At 32.7% G+C, this 21,560-nt stretch overlaps 1 protein-coding gene across 16 annotated transcripts in view; it reads right to left on the bottom strand.

The window, feature by feature from the left end:
* The window catches only part of LOC106881762 (ryanodine receptor 2), a 381,060-nt gene that overhangs the window by 194,105 nt on the left and 165,395 nt on the right, over positions 1-21,560 (bottom strand). For 14 of the 16 annotated variants that reach the window (XM_014932251.2, XM_014932252.2, XM_014932258.2 and 11 more), the window contains 4 exons: positions 21,410-21,514; positions 19,684-19,803; positions 17,880-18,052; positions 6,627-6,734 (listed from right to left, as the gene is read on the bottom strand). In XM_014932251.2, the coding sequence (XP_014787737.1) occupies positions 6,627-6,734; positions 17,880-18,052; positions 19,684-19,803; positions 21,410-21,514 (506 nt within the window). The remainder of the gene's footprint in view (positions 1-6,626; positions 6,735-17,879; positions 18,053-19,683; positions 19,804-21,409; positions 21,515-21,560) is intronic. The other 2 variants (XM_052971848.1, XM_052971849.1) reach the window with 1 other exon arrangement.

Raw genomic sequence — 21,560 nt, 5'->3', positions numbered from 1 at the left:
CTATATATTTGCATAAATTTAATTACACAAAATTTAATCACAATGTGGAATATGGTCCACATTATATATTTGCATAAATTTAATTGCACAAAAGTTAATTCCAATGTGGAATATGGTCAACATTTTCTCGGAATATCCACAGACAAAAGAAACATGCTGCAATTCAGATACATCTACTGAAATTATAGAACTTCCTCCCAAATGACACACACACACACACACACACACACATAACACTGATACAAAAAGCATGCATTCTCTTGAGGATTTCTGCTTCTATGCTTTGTTGTTTTTCTTTTAGACCCAGATCAATCCCAGGTCAAGCTTAATCAAGCAAAAATTATGGTCAAAACTGTTCCAGCTTTGACCATTTCTTCTTTTGTTTTGATCTTCTGACATGAAACTTCCTGACATTTTTACAAGGAAGAAAGAATAGTCAATTATAGATACTCCAGTACTTGCTCGACACTTAGTTTACTTGACTTCGAAAATATGAAAAGCAAAGTTGACCTTGGTGGGATTTGAAATCAGAATGTAATGAATCCACATGACATTTTGTCTGGTGCACTAATGATTCTATCAATTCACTGAACACTACATGGACTAACAAATCATTTCTGCTTGAAGGCAGCAGGTTGTGATTTGAAGGAGATTTAGTTTCTATTTCTACCAGGCTGAGTGAACACATAGAGGCCTCTACATTTTGTACCAACATTAAGTCTATACCACTACTATGACTAATACTACTACCCCAACCCCTACTACTGTTACTACTACTACTACTACTACTACTACTACTACTACCACCACCACCACTACTGCTGCTGCTGCTATGCAGAATTTAGGATGGTGTTGAAAGTGAGACTCAGTGTATTGTTTGCTACAATAGCTTCATTAGGTGCTCTACAGGGACATATTTACACTTTGACATCAATTAGGTACAACAACTTGATAAATTAAAGGGTTAATAAGCCACATAACAAAAGTATGTTTTTCACTGTAAAATGTCACACAAGCACATTTATTCTATTTTCTGATAAAATAAGACACAGTCATATGTAATATTGGATCTTTGTTCTTTTTTATTCACTGAAATGGAAATCTTTCAAAAATATTCATTTGATAAAAAAAAAAATTAATAAATAAATAAAAATACAATTTGTATTTCTTTTTGTCTCAAAATTAATTTTCAGAAATGTTTATTTTGATATTTACTTCAATTAAAATTCAATTTAAAGTAGATATGTATAACAGCAGTGATGATAATGATGATGTTTATGATTATGATGATGATGAGGCTAGAAGTTTGAAATCGACCTTGGTGTATGACTGGTGATTATTTTATCAACCACAGAGGAACATAAAGCAAAACTAGCTCTGACAGGATCTGAACTTATAACACACAGAGATACACAATCGTTCAGTACAGTACTCTGCTCTATATTCTACTACTTCAGGTCCCTGACAACAACAACAACAACAACAATACTGGTTTCTGATTTAGTCACAAGGCCAACAGTTTTGGGTGGGATGGGATCAGTGAATCCCACTGACCTCAGAAATTGATTGCTACCTTATTTTATTAATCCCCAAATAGATGTGTAGCAAAGGTAACCTCAGCAGAATTTGAACTCAGAACATAAAGGATTAGAAGAAATACCTCAAAACATTCCTTTTGACACTAACAATTCTACCAGAGCACTGCCCAAGCAACAAGAATAAGTCTTTCTAATTTTGGCACAAAGCCAGAAATTTAAGGCAACAGAATTAGTTGATTACTTCACCCCACTCCAGTGCTCAAATGGCACTTATTTTATTGACCCTAAAAGGATGAAAGGCAAAGTCAGCCTTGGCAAGACTCAAAATCAGAACATAACTTACAAGAAATGCTGCTAAGCATTATGCCCAACTTGCCAATGATTCTATGAGCTTGTCCCTGTAATAATAATAATAATGATAATAATAATAATAATGATAATAATAATAATAATGATGGGCTACAGCAAATATTCTGCTCAATACCACAGATTTGCTTGTCAATTGTTTGACCGTAACCAGTTGAGTATGTCCCTTGGTGGCTGACGATATGTGCATCTTTGATCAGAAGCAGAAGTAGTGGGAGAGCATCATAGCCATGTGTTGAGAAGAATTCTTTGGGGTTTGAATAATTCACCTTTGGAAACATGGGTGTTTTGCTCAACATCCTTAAACAAACCTTATTCACGGACCTTTTGAGCAGGATCGGCTACTCGACCTGAAGAAAATTCTAACTGGGCTCCACCTTCGAGGTCATGCGCTGTTTATTTTGATATAAGATCATGTCGCGCACATATGGTTGTGATGCATGTGCCTGGCGTACCCTTATCAGATGGGTAGTCATGATGGGTATAATGGGCTTCGTATATTTTACCCCAGTGTCACTTTGATGGCATGCACTGCTCTCTCACTCAATAATAATAATAATAATAATAATAATAATAATAATAATAATAATAATAATAATAATAATGATGGACTCTCCTGTTGAAGATGATGTATGAGCATTCAGTTTTTGCCAAACGACCTGCATAAATGATTTGTTTATAGTGATCAAATGTTTGTGCTGTATATTAGCTCACTCCTTCCATCAAATCAATGTTGCCTGACCAGGTGCATAGTGTCCCACATGTGAGGTGTCAAAGTAGTCACAGAGCAACATGAGACGAGTTGTTTTGCTCAAGAATACAATGCACCGCCTGATCTAGGAATTGAAACCACAATCTTACGATTGTGAGTGCAACACCGTAATCACTAGGCCATGCATGTGCCTAGTGGTTTCAAATTTTGGTACAAGGCCAACAATTTTGGGGTGGGGGTTTGTCAATGACATTGTCCCCAGAGTTCAACTGTTACTTATTTTTGTCAATGCTGGAAGGAAGCAAGGCAAAGCTGACCTCGGCAAAATTTGGACTCAAACCATAAAGCTGGATGAAATTCCGCTAAGTATTTTGCCCAGTCTACTAAAGATTCCGTTAGCCTACCACTTTAATAATAAAAGTAATAATAATTTCTTATATAGGTACAAAGCCAGAAATTTGAGGGGAGTGGGGGTAATTAGCTAAATCAATCCCAATAATTGACTAGTTACCTTTTTTTATTGATTTCGGAAAGATGAATGGCCAAGATGATCTTGAACCTAGAATGGTTACACTTCAAATAATTTGATTTGTCTTTTAAGCGTATTTTATAGAATTATCACAACACCTTCAGCAAATTCACTCTGCTCTTTTAAGTGGGACATCCAAGTCAGATTCTAGCTGAAAGATGAACTGTTCAAATCTCATGCTGCTTACATTGATATAATTCTCTAAGATTATAGAGAATTTCTTTTTACTCTCTCAGACAATATATTTCATCTCATGACTCTAATAAAATGAGATCTAAACTGTTTACTCAAGGCATATTTTAGAGAAAGTAAATATATTTTGGTGCTTTTTTCAAAAATGTATTATAAAAAGCATTTGTAGATTTTTACCCTATAAATATGAATAAATTACATGTTATACTATACTCCAGAGATAAAAATGTAAAGATATTTAATTAACCTTTGAATAAAGAGATGTTAACACTATATATGGATGGACAATATCTTTGTGACAATGCTCCACAAATAAGTTTCACCTACAAAAATTTATCAAGTATTTCTTTATGCAATAAAAAACAACAAAAACAGACAGTTACCATGGCAGTCTTCCAAAGTACAAAAACATTAACAATTTTATTCTTCCGAAATCACTTGTATCTAAGCACAAAATGATATAACTTAAATATGAGCATGTTATAACAGATAGAAAACACACACACACACACACACACATACACACACACACACACCACCACCACCACCACCACCATCATCATCCCCTTTTAATGTCCATCTTCCATGCTGACATGGGTTAGTTAGTTTGACAGGGTCCAGTGGGTTGGGGGATTGCAGTACGCTCCAATATCTGGTTTGATATAATTTCTATGGCTGCATGTCATTCTTAATGTTAATTACTTTGCAGAGTATACTGGGTACTTTGCTTCATGGTACCAGTTCCAGTGAGGTTGCCATGTATCTTGCAAAACTAACATTGACTGAGTGGGACTAAGGTAGAGAAGAAGGCACCTTTATACTATGAGATGAGAGGTTAAAGTATGAAAGAAGAAATCGGAAGAGGTTTTTTGCTGTAGAGGAAATACATGGTTACACTTCAAATAATTTGATTTGTCTTTTAAGCGTATTTTATAGAATTATCACAACACCTTCAGCAAATTCACTCTGCTCTTTTAAATGGGACATCCAAGTCAGATTCTAGCTGAAAGATGAACTGTTCAAATCTCATGCTGCTTACATTGATATAATTCTCTAAGATTATAGAGAATTTCTTTTTACCCTCTCAGACAGTTTTAATTTTTTTGTTATCATATCTATGTAGATTTGGTTGGACAAACAACATAAATAGAACTAAATACACGAGTATATGTACATTTTATTATTTTTCTTTGACAGAATTTACAAAGTAACATAATGGCCAAGAGTTTCATGCATGACACTTATCAAACATTAGCTGATAAATACCTTGCATGAAACATAGACCACTTGGTTCTTGGAGTCACTTTGTTGTTTCTGCTGTTTAAGAGTATACATATATAAAGGTCCTGAGAGGGTAGAATGTAAGAGAACACAATGTAAGAGTGCACCTTTGATGCAGATCTTAAGAAATGCCACTCTAAAGTTTAAAACCATAAATATTATGTAAATTTTCATTTGGTACTTTTGCATAAACTGGCACTGAAAGCAGAGTTGGTACAGAAATAATTGTAACTGATTATTAAAGATGTGTTAAAGTCCTTCTTTGACTTCTTATTTGGATATATATATATATATATATAGTTAATTAATAAAACATATATCAGAAAAGAAGCACACTCTAAAGAATAGAGCAATAATTGTTTCAACAAAAGAATTTTACATCTTGGAAATAGAGTTACCCAAGGTTTCATATCCACTAAGCCAAAGCCTTGTGGACAGCTCATCAGACTCTATATAAAGACAAAAATTAAAATTTTTACGTCATGGACGAGAGGAAATGCTCAGAAATTGAGAAATATGTCTTAACAAAAACACGTTAATGAGGATGGGTTATCTCCTCTGAATCCCCTTATAAACCCGAAAAGGCCAAATGAGCAAATAGTGAGATCCAATGTTCCAGTAAGTGGCACTTGAAGTGTGGACACATTTAGAAAACACTTCTTTATGACTATTTAATGTGCCAGGTTTCGTATAGTCCTTAAGAATTTTGGCTCTTTCCATGATGCAGATTTTGTTATGGCCCAGATGATCAATTATTTTCCATCTTATATCACACATGGCAAGCCAGGGATGTGACAAACCGTCTTTCTGGGACTCTGAAGGACGACTGTCATTTGAAAGAAGTACTGGCAGAGCCAATATATTTACAAACTTGGGATGAGGCCATATTCGCACCCTTGGTAACATATGATGCGGGGCCAGTCATCGCATCGGTGTACATATGATATATACACATAATGGTTCAAAGAACTACATAAGATGAAAAAAGTACTCAATACAAGCTGTAGAGGTTTTAAACTTACACTACACACACACACACACACACACAAAATTTTGCTGTCATTAAGTAATGGGAGAAAAGGTACTTGATACCATCTTAGAGTTTAATAATCTATTTTGGCCTGTTATTCTAGTGTTTCCTCAACATGCAGCTGCTTCCTTGGACAAGAAGAGAATTGGTTTCATATAAGGGAAACTCCTGAGTAGCAATCTGTTAGAACAGTCACAATGAAATGAATACACACATACATACATCCAAATGTACACCAAATGTACATAAATATACATACTGAACACAGACACGTATAGAGATATCTATATTTATATATACATACTGATGATATATATGTATATATATATATATATATATATATATATATATATATATATATATATATATACATATATATGTATGTATATATTGGCATTAGCAAAGGCATCCAGCTGTAGAAACCATGCCGAAACAGACAATGAAACCTGTATGGTTCCTGGCATTGCCACCTCCTGTCAAACCATCCAACCCATGCCAGCATGGAAAATGAACATTAAATGAAATGATGATGAATGATGATATGTATAAGATATATATATATATATATATATATATATATATATATATATATACATATAAGATATATATGTATCTTTAATGATTTAGAAACAAACAGTGATAGATAAAACAATGAACATCTAACATTCTAAGTTTACATATTTTATAGCATATCATAAAAATGTTTCGTGGAATGGTAAGTTTTAGTGGAGCTTATCAACAAATAAAACCAAGTTTGCGACTAAATTTGTCACATCTCAGAAGCATTCCAGAAGTTAGTATGTTTTTAGTATTGTTGTTGTTGTTATTGAATTTAATAAAGCACAATGACAGCCATTCAACATTAACCAAATGAAGTCTGAGTTACAAAACTTTGTCAGCAACAGTTTAAGATACACACAACACATATATATATATTAACAAACATCACTATCAAAGATTAGGACTAGATCTACTTACTACCACCGTCAGACTTTTCAGTAGTATCACTGATGTTGAGCGATCCTTCTCGATGTGATTCAGTAGTGCTGGAATCAGAGGTACCCCCTGCTATCCTCTTCAAGGTATCTGCCCAGGAAAAACCATGCAGAATGTTTGTTTCATGCGGTTGTCAACCATTCATATACAACATGCTAGTTTCTTGCTCAAATCTACACATTTGTAGTTGCAATGGCAGGCTATAGTAATACTGCCTTAGTAGTTGTGAAATTTGTAATACAACAATCTTCATGATATTATTTACATTTAATATTAAAGTTATATTTCAAAGATATCTTCCAAACATGGAAGTATAGATGTTTTTATGTATATTTCCTTTTCAGATAGGCCATAATTTCTTTCATTTGTGATACTTTAAGATACTTTAATAATTAAAAGATTTCCCCTTCACTGCTTAATATTTTAATTTACAATATTTTGTGAAAACTTTAATATATATAAATTCATGGGAAGTGGCTCAGAACAGTATCAAAATGTAGAATGAAGAGGTAATGTGTATAATATGAAGTATATTGCAGCATTTATAAAATTGTTTCTTGATAATTTATTGTACAAACTAATTCTCATTATAATCAGCTATAATCGTTTTTAATCATCTGTATTATTTTTATATTCCTTGTATTAGAGTGAAGCTCATATACTGACTTAAAGTGATCGGTTGAACATTTATATTGGTTACTTAAGAGAGACAGCTACAAACAAATGGATCAGTTGCCATAAAATGATGTGTACAAGTATTTAAGTCACATAGAAAAAAAAATTGATGGAACTTATTAAAAAGGAAATTGATTTGAACAGTTTTTAAATGAATATTTCAATACATTCAGCTAATGTGTTTAAAAGAAATTCTTTTGCTAGAACAAATAATCTACAATTCTATTTGCATAGAAAAAAAAAAAACACTACGACTAAAAACAGATTATAAAATTTCATAAGTTAAAAATAAATATTCATGCAAATATTGGGGAAAATATGGTAAATAAACTATTTCTCAAAATGATTATAATACACAAGAGAACCTATGAAACTTATTAAACTGTGATCAATATATTAGGATAAATTGAATGCTTTTTGAACTTTTATATTTCTTAGATTAGATTAGATTAGTGTGTGTGTGTCTGTGTGTAACTTATTGAATGACAAAAGAAACAGGAATGACAAAAGGAACCAACTTCATTGGCCTAGAGCTGTTTCTGCTATAACAAGCATTGCACTCAGAGTTGAGTATTTGTGCAACATCATCCTTTGTTTATGCTTTTTTTTTGTACCAAAACAAAGTGCTCAATATTCCCTTATGCTAAAAGTATGTAGAATTTAATTTGTATATATGTGTTAATCAAGAATACAAATTCATACCTAAAAAATTTATTAGACCAGCTTTATTTAGCTAATGAAGTCATCATAGATTGAAATAAGCAATGGTTCATGAAATCATGAAACAACTATATGGCACAGTGTGTCATTTATGAATCAGGAGAATCTTTATCGAATTTCAAAAGAAGAAATCTAGACTTGTGACAACAGTTCAAAAATAAGTAAGTTTTTCTGTTTAGAATTGTGGTAGAATATTAAATGATGTTGAGGTTTTGTGGTAAAGCAGAAGTCACAACACCCTAACTTATATGTAAATGTTGATGCCTTTATCAGAAATGCTAACTCTTGATTTCCAAGTAAATTTTGGGTGTGTTTTCCAAATAGCAGTGTAGGCCATTGTATTCATGAGGAAATTTCTGAATGGAGGGTCTGTGAGACCTGTAGAGTTTGTGAAGGGAAATTTGTTTCATTGTTGTGATCTTATCAAGGCAAATTATACAGTTTTCAATGTACTTTGCTTTCAGGTGTCAGACAGAGCTCCACACATCAATAATTGTATATTGAGTCTTAACTGTCTTAATTAGCTTAACCAGAGAAGGAAGAGGGCAGAATCCATGATCCTTTTCAGGGCCTCCAAAAACTTCTGGGTTTAAATTACCCCAGGCCAGAGACCAGGCATGAATGCTGTACTCTGAGGCTGAGCCACTGAAGGTATGCCGTGATGACATTAAACCAGGTGAAAGATTAAATCTTCCACCCTAGAACAGGAATCTCCCCCACCCTACTAGACTTTCACACAGTTTCCATCAACCAAATTTCATTTACAAAGCTTTGGTTGACCTGCGACTAAAACAAGAAATATTTGTCTCAAGTGTCCCACAATAGAATTGAACTTGAAACTACAGAGAGTTCTTAATGCAATAAGGTTAAAATCTTTGATAACACTGTGTATAACCTAGAAGTGGCTATAGCTTATCATTGCATTGGTCTTTGTGGGAACAGGTGATGGAATAAGTGAGATATGCTTCATAGTAAAACACAGCAAGTTCCTCATTCTGTTAGTTTTGAAACAATGTTACATAGCCGCTATATTATATTTTATTTCTTTATTAAATAATATTGGATCCAAATTTTGGCAGAAGACCAGCGATTTTGAGGGAAGGTGTAAGTTGATTACATTGACCCTAGGGTTCAACTCTTACTTATTTTATCAATCCTGAAAGGATGAACAGCAAAGTTGAACTCAGACTCTAAAGATGTTTATTTAATAATATTATGATTGTTACTGGTGAGTACATAATCATCTTTATGGAGTGGCTGCATGTTAGTACCTCAGTTTAGTACTCCTCACCTCTGTTAAGGGTAGATTATTTTCTTCATCATGCCTTTGGGTACATGCTTGAGGATGTTAGGTATGTGGTTTGAATTTTGGTGCTTACAGGATGAGTTGCTATATATTTTACTTGTGTGATTTTGATGTAATGTTAAACATAATACTCAGGAAGTTTACATTTCAACTGCTGTTCTCAGGCCAATTCACTAAATGTTGTTATTTGAGAAGGTTGCTACTCATGCTATTAAAACACATTGCCCAACATTCTTTTATTACCTGTTACATAAACTTTGCTTTTGTAAAGATGGTAATTTTACATGAAAACTGCTTGCCTGTCTTATTTAATGAGAAACCTAGAGAACATGATACAGAAATGCTTTTGCTGGTATTTGCATATGCCTTTGTAAACAGGATTGCTTTGAAAAATAGTCAAATACAGGAGTGGCTTTGTATCTGTTTACCAGTACACACACATGCAGATTCATACGTGTGTGTGTGTGTGTGTGTCTGTGTATGAAACAGATTGATTTAGTTCTACATTACCAAAAGTTTCATGGCCATAGAACACATCCCCATCCTCAGAAGTAGAGAGTGAGAGAGCAGAGAATTTAAAACAACTTTATATAAATGGCTTCAAAAGGAGAATATTTATGTCTTCACTGATCAGTTATGGTAATCTGGATACTTTGGCTAGGCAGTGATAGCAATCTTTTTATGAGATGTTCCACATGATAGAGCAGACAGGATAATGGTTTCAGGTAGTTGGCAATTTGCTGCATTTGCAATTTCAGCCATGCAGTTATTGTATGGTGACATAACTAGTTAAATGGTATCAGATTACATATCATTCTGCATGTTAAGCATGGCTGCCTGATGTAATTTTAGCTGGATAATAATAGTCCCTAGTCATAGTAGATAGAAGACCAAATAATATTACTCTGAGCAAACAGCAATTGCATACTATAAGGTTGTGCACGGGCCTGCAAGGATAAAGATGGGCTTTCTACATTATAAGCTGCCTATGGTTTGAAGTTGATTAATAGGAGAGTATAATTGGTGACAACAATAAAATAGAATGTTTTTTTTTCTCTTCGTGGATTCTGAAGGCTATTGTAGTATAAGTAGTTGCTTACTGAGGAAGCAATATAGGTAATAAGATAGGTAATGAGATGTTGGAAAATTTGCTTCACTGATCTCAGTCTCCAAATGAAGCAGGATGAGGAGCTGGAGCTTTCCCTATTCCTACATCTGAAGGAGTGCATGTGTGTGTGTGTTTGTATATCCCCACACATATATGGATCTTATATATATATGTGTGTATATAAAAGAGACCAGTAAAGTGGGCTGTTAATGTGCTAGAAGAAGATCACTTAAAATTCTCAAAGAAAGATTCAGCGGAGCAAAAACAGGCTCCGCTGAATCTGTCTTTGAGAATTTTAAGTGATCTTCTTCTAGCACATTAACAGTCCACTTTAGTGGTCTCTTTTATATACACATGTACTATAATCCTTTTAGGATCTCAGAAAATATTTTCTGAATCTTCTGATTCTTCTAATGTGCTGGTTTCCTGGTATTAAATTGATATTAATTAATATCAAATTTTTACCCTATTATATATATATATATATATATATATATATATTTATATATATATATATATATATGTATATATATCTTATTATTTTGGGGGGAATGGAAACTTGAAGCAGATAAAGTTATAAGTAACAGTGTGTAAAGATTAGGTTAAAAAACTCCTTTAGATAGTAAAAGTCAAAGGCTACAATGGGGCTGAGTCCATAAATCAGGGAGTCGATACAGCCACATATGCACACAAATGTGCATTTATTAGTATAGATATTTCTAGAACTCCCTTAATTTTTACATATGTTGTGGCAGTAAAACACTCAATGCTGGTTTCAAATAAGGTGTCCCTTGTGTAGTAATTTTGTTATTGATAAAACCATTTCCCTCTGGATGAAATCCATGTTTGTTGAGTTTCTGAACTTACTCTAGAAAGAATATAGGCAGTTGAAACAGATGAGCTCTTCAGTGGGTCAACTTTGAATAAGTGTGTGTTTTAGGAAGACACACTGTGGGAGTAACAAGTATGTAAAAACATTCTTTGTTTGTCATTAATATGTAGAAAAAAAAGAGGAATGGAATTTTCTAATGGACTGTTTCATAGCTTGTTGACTATTCCTCAGAGAAGATGTACCTAACTTCCTAACCTAGTAAGTAGCATAGAATATTCAGATAGTGTGTGTGTGTGTGTGTGTGTGTGTGCATGTGCCTGCATACATACGCATGTGTATGTGTGCATTTAACTCTCAAGCTAATTCACAAATATTACTAAGACAAATATAAATGGCTGGCCGGTAACATATTTTTCTGCAATGTATGGATAATTTATCCTGATCACGTTATTTATTAGCATTATCACATGTTTGGGAATGAAAAAATTTTTTATTTCTGTATCTATAAATGACTAAATTATAAGTTGGTGTTTGCTGGAATATGTGGCAGATTATAATTGGAAAAAACTAATGATGTACACAAGATTATAAGGAATACACTAGGCTGTTGCAAATACTTACAGCAACTAAACTGATTAAACATTGAATATACACTACATATATATAAATGTATATATATATATATATATATATATATATACACACACACACTAAATATTAGATATATCCTATAGATACACTTAATATTGCATAGGCAATATATATGCTCAATATTAAATATATACACTAATAACACACAAAATATTGCACACACACACACACACACACACACACACACACACACACACACATCTAGACTTGTTCTAAAATTTGAAACTGGTATTAAATATATACACTATGGATGAACATAATGAATGAATGTGGAAAATTAGAAAATTATATCCCTATTTGTCGATGTTTGAAATAAGATCACTTCTCGGGACAATTGATGAAATGTTTGTTTATTGATTCTTTGATTCTTTATAGATTCTTTGAAGGTCAGGGCATGAAGATTGAAGTACAGATTGTTTTTTAATATAGATGTGGTTTTCTTTCAAATAAAATTTAATAAATCTTTTGATTTCATAAAAATATGCTGGTTAGTTGGTTTTAAACCACCCTTCAGCTAAAGAAGAATTTCATATTAATTCTTTAATTTTTGAAGAACAAGAGTGCTATGTAAAGAATCTAAAAGACAGTGAGCCATGTTAAATAGCAATGAATGTAAGGTGCTGTACAGTGTTTATTTGATCCATGGTTACATTCAAGGAGAAGTCACTCACTGTATAAATAAAAACTTATTACTGCTCATAAAACACCCACATTTAGGTTAAGTTCAAATTAGATAATTATTGAATATAAATGTTTCCAGATATTAAAAAAACGTATAAATGTTGAAAGCAAGGGTTGTGGGTTACACAAGTCAATTAGTTTGTGCAGGAGTTATTCTCATTAATTGGTATAGAAGCATTGTTGTCAATGACTACAAAGGTAAAGGAGATATATTGTAAGGCGGAATTAGTTCTCTAAAGACTATTTAATCAAGTAATCAAAGTGATAGAAGTCATAGTAAACTTCATGTAGACATGAGTTATATTTGATTGAGTGTAATTTGTAGCAGAAGAAAGGCTGTACTTGTAGTGAGGCAACTGTAAGAGAACTTCTTAGTTTAATAATCTTTTCTACTCTAGGCACAAGGCGTGAAATTTTGGGGGAGAGGGTCAGCTGATTAGATTGACCCCAGTATGCAACTGATACTTAATTTATCGACCCTGAAAGGATGAAAGGCAAAGTTGACCTTGGCAGAATTTGAACTCAGAATGTAAAGACAGATGAAATACTGCTAAGCATTTCATCCTGCATGCTAACGTTTCTGCCAAATCACTGCTTTCTTCTTAGTTGATAATAAACACTAGGAGGAATCTCTCAGTCTACTACATTATAATAGGGAATAAGAAAGTGAGGTGGGATAAAAAAGATTATGTATAAAGCAATTAGTTTTAACTGTAACTAAAACTCAATAAAGGCTACACTGGGAAGATTTTAGTGTTATGTATGAATGTAAAGTATTTAGAGTCTACATTGACAATGGATTTAGTAAGAGATTTGAGGTTATGAGGTAGGTGTTCACCAAGGCTCATGCTCATTGAGATAATCATACTAAAGTACTACGTATATATTGCCTTTAGCAACTTCTGCTATTTAGATCTATGCACAGGGTCTGTAGAAAAACAGAAAATACACAAAGAGCTGGCTAAAATTAAAAGCCAGATTAAGAGCAAAGTAACATGAATAGAATGGTCATTTGTATCAGAGTAGTAGTTTTGCTCAATATGAACCTGTTGTGTTAATATTTCAAGATTCCATCACTCAATTTAAAATTTATTGCTGACCTGTACCAGTTTTCATCATATTTAGATCATATCAGATAATATTAATAGAGAAAATAGAGATATTATTGGATGTTATGTGATAAGCAACTAGTATTGTGAAGCCTAAACTACTACATCTTAGCTGGAGCTTGTCTACTGAGATCAGAAGAATAGAGATAAATACTCAAGGATGCTTGTGCACAAGTAGAATTCACCAACAGAATAATAACAATCCTTAGAAACATTATGAAGATTATGACAAATGATAAAAACAGTTTTGTTTTTAAAAAAATAAACATATAGGAAAATGTGTCTTAGTTTTCGACAAATTTGAATGAGAATAGGAAGAGTAGAAGGGTTTTCTAATTCCTTTAACAAATAAAGAACTATGAAAATACAACATTTATGGATGGTTTTGGGAGTAATCAGTTATTTATAGAAATTTTTTTTCATCATAAAAAGTAGGATTCTGTTTAAATATATAAATGTATATTGTGAGTCATGATATTGTAGAGAATTACAGAATTTCCATTGCGATACTCAACCTGAACTCCTGGCTATCTACATTCTCATGTAACAACATTAAAAACAGAGTGGTTTTGAAGCAATTGTAACTATTAATAAAGATGTATTAAATTCATTCTTTGTCTTCTTATTTGGAATATATATGTTCTCTTCTGCTTTTAATTATTTGAATTCTTCCTCTGAGGAAGGAGCTAGTTTCTAACAAAGTACAAAGTTCCATCATTAGAATGTAGATAACAAAAATAATGTCACATTTAAAACTTGAGAAAAGTGTTGCATATTTTTACTGTTCCCCTTACAGATTGTATTCGTAATGTGTGATTTAGTTGATTGATTTCTTTTTCCGAAAGCCCTGCCTTATCCTGATTGTTACTTAGGCATTTACTCACAAAACCAAGGGCACCAATTATTATTGGTATAAATGTGAATATATAATCTGGATATAGAAGCTGAAAGTTTCAGAGTATACATGGATGCATGTATGTGTGTGTTTGTATGTGTGCGTGTGTATATTGTACATATGCATGTAAAAGATGGGTGTGTCTTTTTGAATTGAAAAAAACATTTTTAATTAAGCTTGTAGTGTCAACAACTTAGCTGTACATTCAAATGCGATCACCATCAGACAATTCATAGTGAATGTTCAACTTATCTTTCAAACTAACCTCACAGGATATTTTACCAACAGTTAATAGTTAACTTTATTATCTTGTTATGCTAATATACTATACTAGTATCATATCAATCCATATTCTAACAAATCTTCCATATATGAGTACTGCTGAAACTGAAAAGCCAGCTTTCAGTCTTTATTCCTGTTTCACATTTTTGTTTCATAGAATATACAATACAAGAATATTTGATAATATATGTCTGACTTTGGTGCAGAAGGAGTAAACAAAAATGTATTACGGCTACCTTAGAGTAATGTTGTCTTTTGGAGCAAATAGTCTGACATCATATCACAAATAGTTTTCAAGCCAATAAAATGTACCCTTGCAATCAACCAATCAGCTAAGAGTTAATGACTAAATCTTAATGTGGACAAATTTTCTGTGTGTATATGCTCTGTCTGATGGCCGATGGAAAACAAGGGCTTTAGTGAACTGCATATTAAGAACTGCATATTTTGCAAATCTTGTAGGGCAACATGGGAACATGTGCAAAGGAAAACATATGTGCTGTATATCCTGATGGTGTGAGTGTTTGGATATGCTAATGGTGGTTTAACAGATTTAAAAATGGTAATTTTAGTCTTTTGGATGGATATCAATCAGAAAGACTGACTGTTTTCAATAATGAGGCAGTGAAAACAGCAATTAAAGACGATCCATGTCAAAGTATCAGGGACTTATCCTGAAGGTTTAATAAACCTTGATCCACTCATTTCAAGATCATCTTAAGCAAATTGGGGAAGTGTATAGAGAAGGGGAGTGAGCTGTGCTCTGAGAATAAAGCAGGGCATTCAACAAGATAACTCAAGAAAAGATAAATTCATTAAGCTTGGAAATTCTACCTTGCTCTCCCAACTCACCAGACACCTAACACCATCAGATTTTCACTTATTCAGGTCACTGGAAAACTTTACCAAGAGAAAAAAAAAAAAAAAATTCAGAAGTAAGTATGATGTGAAAATGTCTAAACCCTACCCTTTCCTCTTCTAAAGGCCCTGATTTTTTTTTTACTCAAGGAATCAGAAAACTGGTTTTGAGATGAGAAAATGTTTTTGCTAGTGATGTTGATTATATTTTGAATGAATAAATATACTTACAATATGTTTCATGCTGATTTGAACTCATTACATGAAATATGACATTGCTTCTCAATACCCCAAATATATATATATATATATATATATATATATACTATACAGTGTTATAAATCTATTTTAGCTGATTTTACTAATTAGTTTTGTACACAAATTAGGCAATTAGCATTAACCTAAGATGGAGCTCATGAAACTGGTTGGTAAAATCAGCTGAAATGGATCTATATTACTGTAAAGTATAAATATTGACATACCCTATTGACAAATGTATGAAGGTCTGCATTATTTTAAAGTTATGGATTATTAGATGATGTGTACATGTATGTGTGTGGATGTGTGTGTGTGTATATATATATATTTTCTGGACTTGGTGACTGGTTTACAAGATTTAATTCTGATTTAGTTCTAATAAAATCAGTTGACAATTAAGCACTAAATCTATAGACTAGTCACCAAATAAAGGAAATAGCACACATTATTTGAAGTGCAGTTGGTTAAAATTCAGATTATGTTTGATCTGAAATATAAATCAATAATGATAATTATGTTTTATAATTTATAAAGTGGGGGAAAAAAAAAAAAAGAAATGTAGTCTTTCATAGATTCAATTCTGTTAAAGAAATTGGAGAAATACCACTACTGTTAGCTGAAGCGAATGTGGCTTTGAGAAATGAAGTTTCAATTTGGAGTAGCAGCAAACTGAAATATTTGAGACTCTAAAATTATCTGTTGCAAAAGTTTCTCAGAATTCTAGATTATATTTTAATACCAAAAAATGTATACTTTAAATAGTGAATCAGACATTTTACTTGTTATATTTATATATATAACTCCAATAATGGCTGGAGTTCAATATTAAAATTCCATCTATTATTGTTGTCTCTCTCTATTACAAATTCTGCTAAGGGCAAGCTAGAACATATTTACCATAACTATAGTTAGTATTACTAATATTCTGTTACTGTAATTTATTTTTACTAAGATTTTTTAAAAAATTTGACTTAGAAAGAAAGAGAAGTTTTAAACATTCTGGTGCTTTGGATCCAAGTTCAATTCTTTCCCAGACCTCTTTATTGTGTGCATGGACAGGACAGTAACAAAACAATTAGCTGAAATAACATTAAGGAGTAGTTTCTCTTCACTATAATTTTGGCCTTAAATTATGTAATTAAACTTCAAAGCTGCTTATAAAAATATTTCTACTTGAATGTATATGTAAAGGTTTGACAATATATGTTAGAAAAAGTGAGAAAGTTAAAAATATGAAATGCTTCAAGCAGGTAGTTGTGAAAAATAAGATTAAAAAAAAAAAGCAATAAAATTATAAACAAAAAAATGTGTAGATTTTTTAAAGAAGAATATCTCAAATCAATATCAGGTAAATAGTACGGTTATTCTGAAGAAGACATGCAATACAAGCTTGAGAAGCAATTTATTTAGAAAGAATTGTTCAAAATCAGAGAATGAAAAATTATCTTTAATAATCTTTGTTTATTATATTAATTATGTATTTTACAATTAAATAAAATCAAATTTATTCATTGAAGCAGCAGAATCAAAAGCAGCAAATCTTGCAGCTAGTTTGTTTCTGAAGATCAACCTTGAATAAACGAAAATGTTTTCCTCACAAGATTAAATTTTTTGTTAAGAATTTAGTATTTGAAAACCAATGAAAAGTGAGATATTTTAATGAAACAGATACATGCTGTAATTAATTGTACAGAACATTTGTGAGACGAGTCCATCTGTTTATTATGAAACAGATGAAGTATTAATGAAAACCTTGTAATGTGAGTTAGTCATTTAATAATGTCAGAGATTCTAAAAGCCGTATTTTAATAAAGAAAAGAAACAAAATGGTAACAAGCAAAGAAAGTAGAATCTACTTACCAGCAATTACTTTGCTTCCTTTTTCAACTGAAGCATCACTTATATTGGCATCGCTGTAGTTCTGGCCTGGCATATCAGCATAAGCATTTCTCTCCTCTTCAATGTCCATTTCATGACGTCGAATATTTTCTAAATTCATTTTGTGATCTATTTCTGACTGGATGGTTCTGTCCCTAAAAATTTCATATACATTATATAGTTTTATATAAGAAAAGCTTACTTTGGCATACATTTTCTTGTTTATTTATATCATATATGCATAAGATCCAGTGCTTGCTACAGTATGGTGGCTTTATGTATCTCAATGACCCTCAGAGCTATGCCAGCAGAGAGCAAGTCATTTGTAGAACTTCCCATATTGGACAAGTCAAAGGATAAAAAAGTAAAAGGACCCCCTTTGGTCATGAATGATCATGGAATTGCACCTATAAAGTTCCCCCTCGAAGCACAAGTCTGGGCAAGGTGTTTATAGAAGGCCAGCAGTTGCCCATGCGTACCAGCCTCCTCTTTTCACACCACCAATATTGTCCAAGGGAGAGGTAAAGGCTGATACAGCTTAGCACTAGTGATGTTGTAACTCATTTCTACAGCTGAGTGAACTGCAGCAATGTAAAATAAAGTGTCTTGCTCAAGAACACAACACAGCCTGGTCCAAGAATCAAACTTACTATCTTATGACTGTGAGTCTGATGCTCTAACCACTAAGCCATATGCCTTCAAAGAATCAAGACAAAGATATTATGGACTACCACTTTCCAGAGGTATCAACATTCTTGATAATTCAAAATCAACATAACATGAGAGAGGAAGGCCTTCCTTCAGAGAAACACTTGACACAAACCAAGTGCAAAGAAGTAAAAAAGACAATCCAAAGTTATGAACAGTGGAAAAAAGTCATTGATGGTCTGTGCTCCAGTGGGAGTAAAGAGCTTAAAGAAGTATGTATGCATATACATATCTAAATACTTTAATAAGAACTTTTCTGCTATGTCTGATGAGAAATCTGGTATATGCCATTTTATGTACTGGTTACTTTTTAAGATAAAAATTCTCTCAGATCTTGTATGCTGGATTTGTTAGCTGCCAAAACTCTTCTCGGTTGCTTTCAACACATTTTGTTTAATTGTCCCTTAAATGTAGTAGAGCTCAGAAAATCTTTAGTTGCATGGATGAGAAGCAGCAGCAGCACCACCACCACCACCACCACCACCACCATTATAGAAATTTAAATTTAAAATATGAATGAGAGCAACCAGTGTCTACACGTTGATGGAATGACATCATCAGTCTTTAAGTTTCAATTTTATAACAGGCAAATAGAAAAAGACAGAAAAAAGAGGAAAGAAAAAAGAAAAGGAAAAAGAGGAATATTTAATCAAACAGTTTTGTATAAATTTGATGATATTCTCCTGTCATTTTATTAATTCCTCCGGGGTGTGATGTTAATAACCTGCAAACATATTTCTCCTCGTGCATTCTGGGAAGTGAAAGTGAAGCAGAGAATATGCACTTTTCTGAGAATATGCACTTTCAAATCTTTTTCAAAATTGCAGTCGTTTGAAGCGAAATGCTTGGCAAATTCTGTCAAACTACTGTTATTGTGCCTGACATCGAATCTGTGCCCATTAAATCTTTTGTTTAATTTTTCTGTTGTACAACAGAAGTTTTCAGGAGGATGTTCAAAGCATTTTCACTGCCCCACCAAAATTTTAGTGGGTGTACTTGTATACTCTGCAGCTCCAGTTCCTGAGACAGTGAACAACATCATTATAAATGATTAATAACAAGGTAGACTTTTACTTACTTAGCAACATATTCTTCCATACAAGTTACTGGTAAACTTAGGCGAACGTATTCCAAGCATACATGTTCCAAAGTACCAAAGTTTTTTGAAGAAATTTTTAATGCTGGTGTGATGTTAGTTCTGAAAATGCAAAAAAAAATAGTCAAGATTAGAATAAATAACCTAGAAATTGTGAAAATGATATTTAATATTAAGTTGCCATGTAAGGTAGTAAATTGACAGAAATGTTAGCATACTGGGCAAAATTCTTCGTGACATTCTGTCTTTCCGTTCTGAGTTCAAGTTCTGCCAAGGCTGATTTTACCTTTCATCGATAAAATAAGTACCAGTTGACCACTGGGGTCAATGTAATCGACTTCCCCATCCCCCGAAATTGCTGGTCATGTGTCAAAACTTGAAATCAATACTAAGTTACCACAATTAACTGTTATAAAAATATATTTCTTTTTATGTATGTACCTATACATGTACATATGCTCATAAATATGCATGTGTGTGTGTGTGTGTGTGTGTGTGCACGTATGTATATGTGCTTTTGTTTTTCTCTTGAGATATATACACATTTTATAGAATATCAAATTAATGTTTTAAAATCCATAATAATAAAACATGCAATTGTCGAATATCCCTTTTTATCTTACCAACTAACTAATCAATCATTTGTTCAATGTGCTGGTTAAACAATCTAGGAAGGGGGCAAGTCACTGAAAAGGTCACGATTAGTGACAAAGGGACTTTGACTAACAAACAACCAATTGACAGTTTAAGCAGCACATTAAACAAAAAATTGATTAGTTAGTTGGTTAGATATTTAATCAAATTGACTAACAATAAAGAAGGGATATGGCCAGTGTGTTTGTTAATATTAATGTGATGACCCTCCCAAGCTACAACAAGATTTATTTCAACACATGAATTCACTTCAAGAATCTTGCAAGCCAAATACAAAATTAACATTTGAAATCCATTTTCCCTGCTAAAGTTGGTGTTAAATTTGTGAGTACTTTGACAATCTTCATCATATACATTATGGTTCTGTTTTCAAGGTAATGTTTCATACTCCTCCTGTTTCTAAACATTTTAGTCACCTCTTGAGACATGCACATATAAGGAGTAGTTTTTCTAAAGTTGGTATATGCATATCTAATAAAAATAGTTGCACTTTCTTTAGTATGGGAGTATAAGTAGGCTTCATCTCTAAAGAACATATATTACATATATAAATTGGAGGGAGGGGGCTGCACTGTTAGTTTTAATCTTTTATCCTTTACTTGTTTTAGTCACTGGACTGTGGCCATGCTGGGGCACTGCCTTGAACAAATCAACCCCACTACTTATGTGTGTTTTTTTTTTCAAATCTGTTACTTATTCTATCAGTCCCTATTACTGAACCACTAGGCTGCCGGAATGTAAATAACCAGCACCGATTGTCAAATGGTGGTGGGGAAACAAACAAAAACACACACACACACATGTACTTGCATATTATGTATGTATGTATGTATACAGTAGGTTTCCATGCAGTTTCTGTCTACCAAACCAACTCACAAGGCTTTGATCAGCCTAGGGCTATAGTAGAAGACATTTCTCCAAGGTGTCACACAGTAAGACTAGACCTGAAACCATGTAGCTGTAAAGCTTCTTAACTACACAGCTTCACCTATGAAGAACATTACATAATATACCTTTATCACTTGCAAAATTAAAATAGCTATAAAATACATACCCTCCAGGTATTCTTACAGCTTCCAAACGGGAATGGTCTGAAGTCAATGGCTCAAAAATAGGTTGATTTTTTGAATACCAGAGTGTCATTTGTCTTGTCATATTTCTATAAAAGATAAACAAAACATAAATTCATATCTGGAGTATATATA

This window comes from Octopus bimaculoides, chromosome 11, assembly GCF_001194135.2.
Source record: "Octopus bimaculoides isolate UCB-OBI-ISO-001 chromosome 11, ASM119413v2, whole genome shotgun sequence".
Lineage (NCBI taxonomy): Eukaryota > Metazoa > Mollusca > Cephalopoda > Octopoda > Octopodidae > Octopus > Octopus bimaculoides.
Note: the sequence above shows the minus strand (reverse complement) of the source record. Positions and strands in the feature narration are given on the sequence as shown.